This window comes from Ambystoma mexicanum, chromosome 3p, assembly GCF_040938575.1.
Source record: "Ambystoma mexicanum isolate Mex_15411 chromosome 3p, UKY_AmexF1_1, whole genome shotgun sequence".
Classification (NCBI taxonomy): Eukaryota; Metazoa; Chordata; class Amphibia; order Caudata; family Ambystomatidae; genus Ambystoma; species Ambystoma mexicanum.
Window position 1 is genome coordinate 934,086,075 of NC_090925.1, and position 15,586 is coordinate 934,101,660.

The window sequence follows — 15,586 nt, forward strand, 5'->3', positions numbered from 1 at the left end:
AAGCCAAATATATGAAAGGGGCGACAAAGCTAACAAGACACTGGCCTGGTTGGAGAGACGCGTGCAGACCAGGGGACACGTTAGGGCAATCAGATCTCCGGATGGGACACTACTGACGGAAGATTCGGATATCGTCGAGGCATTCGCCACCTACTACAAAAATCTTTACACCCCGCCCACGGGGAACCCATCAGTCGAACCCTCCCGATACCTCGACCACATCGAAATCCCGACACTCCTGCAGCACCAATCAGACCTCCTGAATGCGGATATCACTGACACTGAGGTGCAGGAGGCACTGGCACAACTCCAGCCCGGGAAAACTCCGGGCCCCAATGGGTTCCCAACAGAAACGTGGAAGTGCCTTGGTAGCATGCTCCCCACCCACATGCACCGCATGTTTCTACGCAGCAGGGAACTAGGAGCACTCCCCCCAGACCTCAGGAAGGCAAGCATAGTGGTCATACACAAGCCGGGGAAACCCCCGGAGGAATGTGCCTCCTATCGCCCGATATCCCTGATTAATGGCGAAGCGAAGGTCCTCGCCAAAACACTCGCCAACAGACTACTGCAAGTGATTGAGACCCTAATCCACCCGGACCAATGCGGTTTTATGCCCAATAAGTCGACTCGAATGAACTTACGCAGGGTCCAATTGGCGCTATCCAGGGCAAAGGAGATACCAGCTCCACTCGCCCTCCTGGCGGTGGACTTCGAAAAGGCATTTGACTCAGTGGGGTGGGATGCCTTGTGGGAGATCATGGCCAGGATGAACTTGGGGCAGACGTTTATATCATGGGTAAAACTGTTATATGCATCCCCGGAGGCCACGGTGAGGGTGAACGGCATGTCCTCCAAACCTTTCCCCCTGGGTCGAGGCACGAGGCAGGGGTGCCCGCTGTCTCCACTCCTCTTCCTCCTGGCCATCGAGCCACTAGCGATTGAGCTTAGAGCTAACACCAACTGGAATGGTTTCGTCTGGCCGGGAGGGGGGGAAGACCGCCTTTCGCTCTATGCGGACGACCTACTCATATACCTTAGTAACCCAGGTGTCTCGTGCCCGGTGGTCTCCCGCATACTCGGGGAATATCAGTCCTTTGCAGGCCTAAAGGTTAATGAGGCCAAAACCATCTTCTTCCCGATTCAAGGGGGTGAGCCTGCGATCCCGGAGACCTGCCCATATCGCGTCTCTATCAGGGAATTCAAATACCTGGGTATACGGCTTGACCCGACGCTCGATGGGTTCCCCCGACTTAATATACAACCAGTAATAGAACGGTTCATCAGAGACATCCCCCACTGGCAATCTCTCCCCCTGTCCCTAGTGGGCCGGGCCGCACTATTCAAAATGATGACCCTTCCCAGACTGTTGTATGTCCTCCAGAACGCCCCGTTCCCCATCCCCCGGGAAACCTTTGCACTCATCGACAAGAATCTGCGCACATTGCTTTGGGGAGGGAAACAATCCAGGATTGCCCTTGACACGCTCCAAAGATCGGTGTGGGAGGGAGGCATCGGGTTACCTTGCATACGCACCTATTACTTGGCCACACAAATAGGAGTGGTGAATGACTGGATACATGCAGACCCCACACAGCCACACAACCGTATAGAGCTGGAGACCATGTCCCCACTAACACCGCTCCAAATCCTCTACGCCACCCGCGACCAACTCCCGGCGCTGCCCAAAATGTCCCATCATATCCGGAGGGCTTGGCGGGCCGCTCACAAGCTAATTGGCTGGGAAGGCCAGCCAACACTGTCGCAACCCATATGGCACAATGCGCTCCTCCCAGAACTGGTAAAAATGGGCCCCTTCGGTCACTGGCTGACCAAAGGAATACACACATTAGCACAAATTATACAAGAGGGCCGCCTCTTGAGCTTTGAGACCATGCGCGAACGATTCAACCTGGCTCCCATGGATCGGTTTCGGCATGCGCAATTGTCCCATGCAATCCGCGCCCAATTCCCCGACACAACGGTCCTACCCCCTTGCTCCCCCATCGAGACCAATATTCTCCCGCAGTACATCTCTTCTAAGGTCACTTCCAGCCTCTATCAGGCCCTTAGCTCATTCGGGACTCCACAACTCGACGGACTAAAGGCAAAGTGGGAAAGGGACCTGGGCCCCCTGGAACCTGAAGACTGGGTAGAAGCATTAATGTCCCCCAGAGAAATTGGGATAGAATCCAAGCTTAGGCTCATACAGTTGAGGATCCTACATCGATCATATCACTCGCGCACTGCAATGGCCAGATGGGGTGGAATAGAAGACGAGACATGTGTCCGATGCAAAACTGAACCCGCCACCTTCTACCATATGATATGGGACTGTCAGGTGATACAGGCCTTCTGGGTGGAATGCGTTAATACAATCTCAGCCGCTCTGGGGACACCAATTCCCAGGGACCCCAAGATGGTACTATTGGGCATTGGAGGGGAAGTAGACCTGTCCAAACATGAAAAAATGTTCTTGGCAACGGCGCTGGGGGCGAGCAAAAGGCTAATAGCGGCCAATTGGGGGTCGGACGAACCATTGAGCCTGAATCGATGGAGTAACGAGCTGGACCGGGGTGCTGCCTTAGAGCGCCGAATTTATAATGCAAGGGGCTGCCCCCGTAAATTCGAGAAAATATGGGGCAAATGGCTAGATGCTCAATAAGCTCTGTGGGTGGGGGTGCACCGGTAGTGATGCTTGCCTTGTTTGCCTGCCTGGTCCTATTGTTGTCTTGTTGTCGTCTGGTCCTCGGCCCTACGGGCCCCGTTGATATGGACGACTGCCTTCAACTTGTATACTGCTGAGATTGCCTTCCACATGTATACCGCTGATTCATGTCTTATTCTTATATGCCTTTTATGTTTTGTTGTTTGAATTCAATAAACAGAGTTATTAAAAAAAAAAATATATGCCCAGTCCCAGCGCTGGAAGCGCCGGGCTCATAATGCTTGGGTGGACTTACCTTCAGCAGACCATGCTGCTTACTTGCCTGCCAGTTGAGCCTCTGATCCTCTTCTGTTTGGAACTACTTTTCCTGTTGGGTGGGGCTGGAGCCACTCCCTAGATTCAGAACACTGGAACTCTTCTGGAAGGCAGGAACTCTTTTCTTACCAGGAACTCTTTTCTTACTTAGGCGTGGCTGTGGAAGGAGACACCTAAGCACTACAGGAGGCTATTTAAACCACACCCGGTGGATGAATCTTGCTTTGCGTTATTCTGCAACCTCTGCAGCAGAACGCTCATCGTGTCTTCTGCATCCGGTCCTGGGCCTAAGGAAAAAGGCTTACCATCCTGAATCCAGTCTTCAGCAACACCTAAAGACAAGAATGAACAGGTTAGCATTCCGGCATCTGAAAGGCAAAGGCTTACCATCCTGAATCCAGTCTTCAGCAACACCTATAAAGACAAGAAAGAAAAGGTTAGCATTCCGGCATCTGAAAGGCAAAAGTTTACCAACTCTTCGCACGCTCCGGAGGCCTTCGGCGCTGCATCCCGCATCTGAAAGACAAAACAAGGTGCGTTTAAAGACATTGGGGAACTTTAATACTCACGTGCCATTACTCCTTTCCACATCTAATCCAGTGGGTATTCCGGCACCCTGCAGCCGCTCCGAACTCGTACCTGCAAAATAAAAAGACAGGTAGAGCGCATAGTGAAGCAGGCAACAAGCGCTTACTTACGTGCTTCCAGGCGCTTCTATTCATCACACGGGCTCCATCTTCAACTCACTTCAGCCCGTCATCCGCCATCGCCGGAACCCTGCAAAACAAGAGACATCATTACTAAAGACTTTAAAGACATTTGAATGACTCGAAACTTACCGTTCGTGCAGTAAACGACGGACAGCAGTCCTCTGAAGTCAAGAGGCCTGCGCTACCTATCCAGTGAAGAAACTGGTTACAGCACCCTGCCCCGAGGCAGATGGAGAGCTCGGCATTCACTTACCTAAGACATCTTACTCTACACGTCAGGCATACAGTGCACAGAGGTCCAGCCCAAAGAGCCAACCGGGTGCTACACATCACCTTTGAAGATACGGTAGTCGCCCAGTCAAGACCGGCGCCTCTGCGAGAATCAGGTGAGCGTTACATCTAAGTTACCTGAGATGGGGATGAGTATTTGTGTGTCATCCGCGAAGTTGGTGTATATTACTCCCATGGCATCTAGGGCTGTAAAGAGAGGTTTGGTGTAGGCATTACAGAGAGTAGGGGAGAGCCAGGAGCATTGCGGAATGCCCAGTGGGACAGCTATAGGATCAGCTGATTCATCACCAATGGTTACTTTAGAGGTTCGATCCGAGATAAATTATTTGATCCAGGATGTTGCTTCCTTTGCAAAGTGGAAGTTTTTTGTTAGTGTTATGCATAGTTTGTTATGGTCCACTAAATCAAATGCTGCCAACAGGTCAAGCAATAGTAGAATACAGAGGTTCCCTGATTCTGTGATGGCGTCCATCTGTTTTTTCAGGTCCAGTAGGGCTGTCTCAGTGCTATGCCTGGGGCAGAAAACGGATTGCCTATCTCCTAGTAAATGGTTGTTTTCCAGGTTGGTTTGAACTTGTGTATACACAATTTTGTCATTGACTTTAAGCAGAAAAGGGACTGTTGTGATGGGTCTGTAATTGGTAGGGGTGGTGGGGTCTAGGGTGGGTTTTTTGAGGAGGGGTGTTACCCAAGCTTCTTTGATATTAGCTGGGATGGAGTTGGAGTTGAATGAAGAGTTGATAAGGTTGGTGACGGTGGGAGCTAGTATGGGGGCGCAGGCCTTAACTAGTTTGGCAGGAAAGCTATCGCCCTTGCAATTGGAAGGTTTGAGAGAGGCTATAGTATTCAGTACGTGGGCTGGGGTCACTTCATTGAAGCCAAATTGGGGTATAGTTTCTGCAGAGTCTATCACTGGCATGGAAGTAAGCTCAGCAGTGTGTGCTAGAGACTGTCTTTGCAACGCAATTTTATTTTGTAGGGTGTTTACTTTGGATTATAGTGTGTCCTGGATGGTGGTACACCATGCTTTGCTCGCAGTTGCTGGGCTAGGAGGTGGGGTGGGTGTTTCTAGTTCTCTGATGATTGAGAACAATTCTTTACTGTTAGAGGCAGCATTAGTTCTTTTTTTTTTTGCTTCACTGGAGGGTATTTTTTCTGTAAAGCTGTTCTAGGGCTCCTTTTGTTCCTTCTAAGTTCAATGAGTTCATCATTGTCCCACGGGTTGCTGCATTTAAGTCTTGGTAGTTTGGATCTGCGAGGGGCTACTTCATCAATGGCTGCTCTTAAGCAAGTATGGTAATGCAGAGAGATGCTGTCGGGGGTAATGGCAACTGTGGGTTGTGCATTGAGTAATTTGTTCAAGATGGGGGTCGGGATTTCCGGGGTGAGTTTACGTGTTTTTCTAACCAAAATAGGGATAGGAGGGGTGGACGGAGAGACTGGATCATTAGTGATGATTATGTTGAACCGAATTAGAGAGTGATCAGTTCAGGATAACTCTAGAGTGTCCTCAAGAGTGATTGTGGTATTCAATGTTAGGATCCAGTCTAGGATTCTACCTTTTGAGTGGGTTGGGGCGTTGACCATTTGAATGAATTGCATTTCTAGGAACACATTATGTAGGGCTGTGGCTTTGTGATCTGCTACAGAAGCCCAGATTAAAGTCTCCTAGGATGATACATTTTGTTTTAGGTTTGAGGAGGGGGTGATTAGTAGTGGTAGGTCAATGTCTGGAATATTGGCTGAACTGGGGGCTCTATACACTATTAGGAAATTAACAGTGGTTTTGGGGTCAGTAGCTAGTTTGAGAGAAAGGAGTTTGTATCCTGTTAAGATCTCCGTTTTGCATTCACTGAATTGTAAGGCGGTTATGACAATGATGGCTACGCCTCCTCCGGTGGCCTCGTGTCGGTCAGCTCTGAGGATGGTATAGTCAGGTGGGATGGCTAGTGTGAGGCTATAACTCAGTCACAGCACCCACCAATCAATGTGACATCACAGACCATGCTCAACAAGAGTTAACAAATGGTCAATGAACAATTGAATACCCAAAACATAGGATGACCTGACCACCCACTGAGAATGAATTTCCTTCACCTCCTGTGCAAATAGACCAAACAGAAAAAGAAAACCACCCACACTGTAAGATAGCCCCAAACCCCCAAATCCAAAATCTGAATCCTCAAGTCCAAAGTTACCCCCTGTAAAGGAAAAACAAGAAAAATTGAACCATAGAAAGATGAAATGTAGTCCAGGCGCCCCAGTAGAGGGAAAGCATAGTTAAACAATGGAAGAGAACATTGAGTTTCTGCCCCCCTGTGTCCAAAAGCTTTAACAAAAGTCAAAATGATAAGCAATACAATAAGCTGTGTGCCCACACAATGCCAACCTAAATAATAAAAAGGCCACTACAATGAGACAACACATTTATTAACAGGCCCAAAACACCTAAACATCACCCCCTAAAACTCTCCACTCCACCGAGGCAACAACATAAAACGCAACAGTAAAAACACCAGCCTCATCCAACATTTTCCAAACATCCCTATTACTCCTCCTCACCAATACGGATACCGAGCCCTTCAATTAGTAAAAGGAATACCCACAGGCCTGGATCCAGCTTCATCAAATTGTTAACAAATCTACTGCAGTTCTGGCAGTGCCTCGAAGAATTGAATAAATCCTCCAAACACACCGAGCACTCTTTTTCGTGTTCCTCTGCTAAACTGGAGACACACCTCCTCTTGAGTCCCCTTTCCACTTCCTCCTCGGGAGTGCTCAACAACTCCATTCCCTCAGTTCACAGCAGCTACAGTACGCTTCCTCCTAGCACTACCCTAATCAGCGCCAGACACAAAGCTCCAACGTACCCTCGGCATGCCACTGATGATGTGACCCCATGCAGTCATTTGACAGCCGCATGCACAACACGCAGATGTTGGCGTTCCATGCCACATCATCAGTCTCTTGCTGACTGCAGACTGAGATAGATCTCTGTGGTCCTGAATTCCTCCAAAGCCCCCCTTGCTGGTTGAGGGGAGTTGCCTCCTACCCCTCGCCACACCAGCACCTCATCGACTGGGACCTACAGCTGCCACTGCAGTTGTAGGCAGCTCACTGTGTGCTCCAGGGAACTGCTCACACAACTGCTGGCACCCACCATGTTTCCACCACCGCCGGTACTCATCACCTTTGCCAACGGCACCAGTTGCTGCGATGGAACCACTCCCTACACCTTCCTCAGAACAGGCAGCCCACCCAGGACTAGGGAACAGGCCCGTGTGGGTCTGTGCTTGTCGCTGCGGTGGCTCCTTCCGCACCAGAGATGCCGGCTTGACCAGGCCGCCCTCCACCCCTGCTAGATCTGCCTTGATGTGATGGCACGTGGAGGTTGGAGGGAAGTGTCTGCCCTCATACCCGTCCCCTCCGCAGCGGCCTGCCAAACAAATCTCCACCTCTAGCAGCACCAAAGACCACTCAATGCCAAATGAAGCAACCCACGTGGTTAATTGAGGCACCAGGCCATGCTCTAGTTACAGGTAAGTTTATTGTCCACCTGGATATCTGACACTGATGCTGAACAAGACAGATAGGACGGGTTAACACTGGCACATCGGGGCAGGCCAGCACACACCACTAACTGACACCTTAGCAACCCTTGCACGACACCAATCCTACACTCTAGATGATATCACTGCGTTTTACTAGCATGCTAGCAGAACCCAGATTACAACAAACGCATTTGGAAAAAATGGTGGAAAGTGTGAGGTCTGATTGTTGGTATGCCTGTATTTCTGGTACCCAGTGATTTCATTGAAAAAAAAACAGAGTGAAAAAACGAATGGCTAATAATATCGAAAATAAAAAATAAAGAGGGTATTAAAAATCAAAACTATGTTCCAATTACAAAATGTAGGCAATAATGCATGATTGCAAGTACAATTTTTAATTTAAAAAAAGGGATTCAGATACTAAAACTATTAATAGTAGGGTTTAAGAGGGGCTTTAGGGGGTGGGGGGGTCAGGGGGGGATAACTCCTTCACCTATAAGAGGAAGTTCATAGGTTATGTCTAAGGATAATGTATGTTAGTTAAGGGAAATCAAAATAAAGTGAACAATGTTATGAAAAGGTACGATTGTATTATGGAAAATTCCACTAGATGGCAGTATGAGACCATAGATACTAAATGCCTGATTCATGGAATTATTTGAGTGAAAAACGCAGATTTGCGCGCGTTTCGGCCCGAAAATCCCCATACTTCAAACAGGGATTTTCGGGCAGAAAGGCGCAAATCTGCGTTTTTCACGCAAATAATTCCATGAATCAGGCTGCTAATATAAGTAGAGATTAGGCGCAGTGGAAAAGTGTGTTTGGTATTAGTTTTACAGATGTAAGAACTTTCGTTATATATGTGTTTTGCGGTTTTCGCAGAATTCAAATCACATATAATCGTGTGTCTATAGGTAGAAAAAGTGAAAGTCTGTAAATTGGAATAGTGACTCATGAAACTGTGATATCTGTTCAAGCCCCCTCCCAGTGTATTGAGAATTTGCATGCCTTTGAATTCATATGTCTTTCTGGCTTTGCCAGTCCTGAAATTACCCGTCAGAACAGCAATTTTGATAACATAAAGGGTATGATAGGCTTCTGAAAAATGCTCACCATCTGGACTCTTGTTTAATGGATATGATCGTTTAATGGATATGATTGTTGTGGCGTGGGGTATAAATGGCATTGCCTCCATGTATAACTTTTGATGTACGACTGTGGACGGAGCTATGTATTTTAGCCTCTCTCAGAGCAGAGATTTTAATTGGCTTGTTGCTTTACCTTTGGGACATGCTATGCATCAGGTGAGCGTATTGCAATAGGCGGCTTTGTTCCACTAGGGGCAGCAGACATTCATCGGCTTGATCACAGAAGCAGACCTCACCCTCAGGAACAATGGACCAACACAGACAAAAGGTTGCACCCTGGATTGGATTGCAGACTTCAATTGTATATCCTGCATAACAAATACTGGACCATGTGTGTGGAAGAACCTCACTTGATCTCATTCATCATTCAAGACAGTCCCCAAACCAACTCGGCCAAACCCATGGCCCCACCCGCACTAACAAGAAATAGGAAAAACATTACAGTCCCCAACCTCCTACCCCTACTACACGCTATCACCAACCCTGTGAACCTACCCACCAATCCTACAGATCTGGTTGACTTGTACAATAATACCATCAACTCTGCTGTTGACTCCATTGCCCCACTTAAACTCAGCAAAGAGAAACCTGCAGCTCACCTAAACTCGTGGTTTACGCCCAGCCTAAAAGCTTTGTGCATTGAGAAAAGACACGTTGAGACCAAATGGAAAAATAACCCGACAGATCAGAACAAGCACCTTCTCACCTCCCTGGCTAATAAGTACAAAAAGGAAATCATCCAAACTAAAAAAGACACCTTTAATGACAGAATAAAAAAAGCCAGCTCAAGCACTGGAGAAATCTTCTCCATCCTAAGGGAACTAGAATCCGTAGTCACCCCCAGGGACTCATGTTTAAAAAATAACTCCTGGTATCCAGATATCCAAGACGCCCTCTGCAATAAAATAACCTTGCTCCAAGAAAAAATGAGCGCCAAAAAAGCCACACTACACAAGATTGGCCTAGAAACACAATAAGCTATATTACAAGAAACCTCCACCAAACAAATCAAACCCAGTCACCAATTCAAATTCAACTTCATCTCAACCTCTGAGGCTGAAAAGATAATGTCCTCCTGCAAACCGTCCAAATGTCTAGGGGACACATGTCCAGCTCCCATTATTAAAGAAGCCGCTAAAAATCTTGCTCCCTTCATCTCCACATTTATCAACTCCTCCTCCAAATCATGCTCAGTACCCACCAATCTCAAAGATGCCTGGGTAGTACCCCTTCTAAAAAAAAAAAACATAGACCCCCAAACTCCCACCAATTACAGGTCAATCACAACCGTACATTTTCTTCTCAAAATCCATGATAAAGCTGGCTATCTCCAGATTCAAGCTTATCTGGAGATCAAAAACCTACTGGGCACTTGCCAATCAGGCTTCAGGCCGAGACATGGGACAGAGACGGCCCTCATTGACCTTAAGAATCAACTAGACGACCGGAAAGACAAAGGAGAAGCCTCCATTCTTCTCCTGTTGGACCTATCCGCCGCTTTCGGCCTAGTCGACCATAATGTCTTGTGCAATCACCTTAAAACAGCTGCCCATTTCTCCAAGGAAGCCACCACTTGGATAAGCTCATTCTTGGACAACAGATCCATGAGAGTCTTCTCACCCTCCTCTGCTGCAGACCCAGTTCCTATTACTTGTGGAGTATCACAGGGCTCCCCAACCCTATACAACATATTTACAAAGCACATACTTGACAATCTAGGTGTCTCATACACTAACTATGCTGATGACACCCAGATTCTCATCCCCATCCTAGGAGACTTTGACAAAGACGTTACCATGATCAACAAAATCTACTCAATTATACAAACAACGATGGCCACCCATGGCTTATGCCTCAACAACGAAAAGACGGAGCTCTTAATCGTTGGGTCCCCTAACAGACTGACTAAAACTATCTACCCAATACAACTTCGTCATCATCGATGGAATTAAGATTAAAGAAGCTAAGGAGGTCAAAACCCTAGGACTAGGTTCTCACCCTTAATAAACAAATCAACGCCACCGCTTCTGCCACCAGCTACACGTGTATGCTCATTTATGCATGGAAACCATTCTTGTCCGCAGAAAGCTGCATTACCATTGCAAGAGCCTTAATCCTCTCCAAAGTTGACTACTGCAATGCCCTATAGCTAGGCACTAGCAAACGCAACACCAATAAACTCCAGACAATCCAAAACAATGCCCTCAGAGCGGCTCTAGGCAAACACAAAACACAGCACATATCTCACGTGAGACTCAACACCAAGTTGCTCTCCATAAACGACAGAATCAAGCTCAAATCACTCAACCTCACCCACAAATGTCTGTCCAACAAGGCTCCCCTTTACCTCACTGATAGATTTACCAAACACACCTCTGCACGATCTATCAGAAAAGCACAATACAAAAGCCTCAGAATACTCAAGTTTAGACTAAAAAAAACAGGAGGCGCTAGCTTTCCAGTTCTGGCTGTGTAATTATGGAACTCTATCCCTGATTCATTAGGAGCCATATTTCCCATCCATTGCTTTAAGTCCAATGTCAAGAAGTGGCTGCATTCCCGAGATCTATGACCCCATGGGATTATATCCTTGTAATCAAATGTATCTATCTTTTGTAAATATGTTCTTTTTTGCTGTATATATCTGTACTTGATGTCCATGTCATATGTAACTATGTAATCATGCACTGCGCCCAGGTGCCTACAGGCCGAGTGCGCACTATAAATGAATAAACAATTACAATTACAATTATAAAACAATGAGCTGTCTGTCTGTGTGGGTTTGCTTCTTTTGGGTATGATAGCAGGAAGTTAGTTCACTCCTTTTGTTCTTTCAGGACGTTTGTCTGAGAGAAATTGAGCCACTCTCGACATCTTGCAGCTGAGTGGGATTTTTGAGGTTTAGCTGCAAGAATGTTCATTCAGTTACAAATCATCATTAATGATTTTAAATACCTTCCTCATATGTTTGTTACAGGCACTCATATGGTGGGATAAGTAAATACTAAAGATCGGCAGTCTTTTTTATCCTGATAAAGGGCAGTTCATTTCAGCGAATGGACCAGTGAATCATCTTTACAAAGGCCGAAACACAGAGTGCTGCTCACATAAGGGTGTTAGAAGTGAGGCAGTACTGTTGTACCATAATCAGCAAATTAGTGGAGACATTGAACAGAATTAGAATGATGTTACATTGCAATGTAGGGCATCTATCAAATACCTCGGAGAAATAAGCTGTGCAAAGTCTCTCAACAAATTAGCTGTGATATGCTGCTTTAAGAATACTTAGGTTCATTCGCAGATACTAATCCCAGAGTTCAAGTGTTTCTTTATCGATTGATATCTTGAAATAATATGTTTGTGGATTGTGATACATACATGCATATATTTTGGAGGATGGATGTGCTACTCTCATGCCAACAAGTATTTTGTTCAAAGAAATAATGTGAGGTTTACCGCAACACATTTACTGAGTAAGAGATGAAGGGTAAACAATTCATGTTTTTCTATGAAGAGTAAAATACTGAGAGGACTGGACCACATTGATAGTTTTAATTTCTAGTATTTTGTTGCATAGAAAGGATAGTCGATAACTGAGTGTCTATGGCTGTGAACCAGAAACCCCCTATTCATCAGTCATCATCATCCTTTTCGACAGGTTTACTGACATTGAAACCCCCGAGTGTGTTTTCAGAGGCGCAGATTGGCAGGTACACTTCGCTGCTGTGCCATTTGTCAGTAGTTCATTGTCAGTGTGGCCATGTGTTCTTACCAGGCTCAGATGGCTCGACTTGCTTCCAGAGGCTGCGGCATCTGGCTCAACGTTTATCGCCACCTGCAGAGGGTCTCTGGGCAGTCTTTCATTTTCCTTTGCTGAAAAGGCGAAAACATTGTTAATAAACATCAAATACATATGCACGTCTTGCCTCCCCTCTGCCTCGCAGGATGCCCTTTTATGTGATACGGATTTTTTAAATAAACATTAGCCTATTTTGCATTTTGATGACCCATAAATCGACTCATCTGTGAAAGGCAGCTGAGTAGGTAAATAGGGAATAACTCGTTTTCTATAGACCTGTTCCAGCCCAGGTGCAGGCACAGGGGCAGAACGAAATGCCACGAGAATCCCAAGCAAGATTATTATTATAGACATAAATGATTAAACCACCACACTGAGCAGTATCTATGCTGCGTTAGGTTATGCACCATCAAGCCAGTGGAATTATTCAATATTGGTAAGGGTACAAGGTGTTACTTGCGGAGCAGATCTTTATAAAAATAAGTGTCTTGGACACAAATACTTTCTTGTACTTCTATTGAAACACATCTAATTTGTGTTTCTACATCAACCTATAGGACTCATTTTCAGGCACCTGAAGACACAACCCATATCATGGATAGGTAAAGAAATATAGTGGGAATCCCATGGCTGCTGTTCAAGGTCTCTGCAGGAAGGCAATGTTGCCTCCCATTTCTCTAACCTCATTGGCAAAGCTTTGTATAGTCTTTGTACAGGCATTTAGCATTTGAAAAGTAATGCAGATGGGGAGCAGGTGCAAAGGGATCTAGGTCACCTGGCCTAAGCCCGCCCACCTGCTGCCTTCCTGCCTGCCGCTCTTTTTCACCACTTAGCAAGCCCCGCCCACCTGGTGCCTTCCTGCTTGCTGCTCTTTTTCCCTACTTAAGGAGCCCTCCAGCCTCTTTTCCTTTGCAGATGGGGAGCAGGTGCAAGTGGATCTAGGTCACCTGGCCTAAGCACCACCCACCTTCTTAGCCCTGCCTCTTCCTTCCTGCTCTTAACTATTAGATCAAGGGCGTCTCTTGCCAGGGCGTCTCTAGCGAAGGGCAGATGAAGAAAAGGGCAATTCCTGTTTGGACCTGTTCAGACCAGGAGGACCCAGGGCCCGACCCCCTGCTCAGGTAGCAGGTAAGCATGCACCAATATGTGTAACCCCCTCTGTCCCCACAGGCCATCCCCACCCCCTCTAGTCCCCCTGTGATGTTCCCTTGTGCCCCCCTTCTAACACAGGTGTTGCCTGTTTTGCTTGATTTTTCTACCCTGTTCCCCCCCTCACCACCTCAAGCCTACTTCTGCAGGAGTCTGTCCTGATAAATTCTGGTTTCACCATCACCGTCTTTTGGCCAATGCTAGATTTGACTTTATGGACTACATTCATTCACGGTGTGTCACCCTTTCTCAACTCTCATGCTGAACTTCCTTTGCATCTTGTACTGGTGGCCCTGAATCATGCTGTTCCCATCTTCATCTTGTATCCTGGCCTGTAACATTATGTGTTACTACTGACTTCTGAAATTGTATTCACTTTCCCCTCTTGCTTCTTCACTCTTTTGACTGCTAACTCTCTGTTCTCTCCTCCTCTCCCTTTCTCCCTTTACCTATCTCCTCCCCTCCTCCCGTTACTTTCTTCTTTGCATTTACTCTATCAGAATTGTCCCTGGACCTAGTATGATAGCAACCTCGTCTGTCGCCTCCCCCCTCCCCTTACTGTTTTTTTCCTCCCCAACCCCCCTTCAGCACTATCTGAAATGTCGTCAGGCATAGTATGATAGTCGCTTGTTTTGTTCCTCAACTACCTTTCTGCACCCCTCTCCCTCACCTTTTGTTTTTCTCCGCCTCTACCAGAAATGTCATCAGGCCTAGTACGGTAGTCGCCTGTCTGTTTCCATTTCCTTCCCACTCTCCCCCACCCTTCCTTATCTATGTCTTAGCTCTTGCACTATCTGAAATGTTGTCAGGCCGAGTACGATAGTTAATTTCACATCCTTACTGTTCATGGCCTGTAAGAATGTTATTGTATTTTTCCTTGTTCCCTCCCTTGCCTTGAAGCGCTTTGAAACACATTGTGTATAGGCGCTATATAAATAAAAATAAACTATCATATCATATATCATATCATGCTTTCACATGCCTAGGTACTTCCGTCGTTTGTTCTGGGAAATATTTCAATTATATTCCCTATATCGCCATAAAAAGTGTTGAGATGCACATACAGCGTCCCAGCCAGGCAAAAAGGTTCTGGTTGAGGAAAACCAATTAGAAAGCAATATCGGAGGAGCAGATTGAAGTTTGTGACACAGGCGTTGCATATGTTGTTCATGTTTGGTTTAATGCACATTAGGGAGGCACATACAGCAACACAGAAAGAGCAACAAGTGTATGTATGAAATGTGGTTGCAGAGGTCATAGATAGGGCAGCATTATAGGCCCAGTGTTTAGTTGATACACTGTTGTCACGTAGGATAGCGTGATGTGCAACAGGATTGAAATAAGCGAAAGATGGAGCCATTAAGGTTATGTGCTATAAGCGAGATTGATGTGCAAACTTGCCAGAAGTGTCACAATTTTTTGAGGGTATGGCCTAGCATACTGTTAGGGAGAATTCTCATTTCTGTGCTTATTCCCTTCAACCTTAGAGACCCCCAGATCTCTTGCTGGACTTTAGGAGTATTTAACCCTGAAGTGAGTGAGACCTTTTTCTCACCCTCTCATGTGTTTTGACCTGATTTGGATTATATGTTTCCACTGTTTTTGGGGTCTGACAAACTCCATAGGCATCATCTTTTTGTATGGTGACACACAGGACCTTCAGCGCAGTGTCACAGAGAAATCCTTTAGATTCCTCATAAGGTTTAAATACCTTTTCTTGTGTGAACTACTGTTCCCAAGAATAGTAAAGTGAAATTGACTTCACTTACCTTTTCTCTTTGTAGGTCCAGCACACCCCACCTTATGTGGAGTGCTGGGAGGTTACCTAGTAGCCCCTTATCCTACATTCTCATGTAACATTTTCTATGTTACCCTCCCTACTTTAAATGGCTGGTTTCAGTGGTTTAATTTTCCTACCATTGTGCTTTTCTACTGCAGGCTGAACCCTCAGCAGC

General features: G+C 46.3%; 1 protein-coding gene across 1 annotated transcript in view; it reads right to left on the bottom strand.

Annotated features, from left to right (window-relative positions):
- LOC138581135 (fer-1-like protein 4) overlaps nt 1-15,586 on the bottom strand; it is a 1,598,034-nt gene that overhangs the window by 606,135 nt on the left and 976,313 nt on the right. Inside the window, exon 30 of the mRNA XM_069652231.1 lies at nt 12,456-12,556. Coding sequence (XP_069508332.1) covers nt 12,456-12,556 — 101 coding nt within the window. The remainder of the gene's footprint in view (nt 1-12,455; nt 12,557-15,586) is intronic.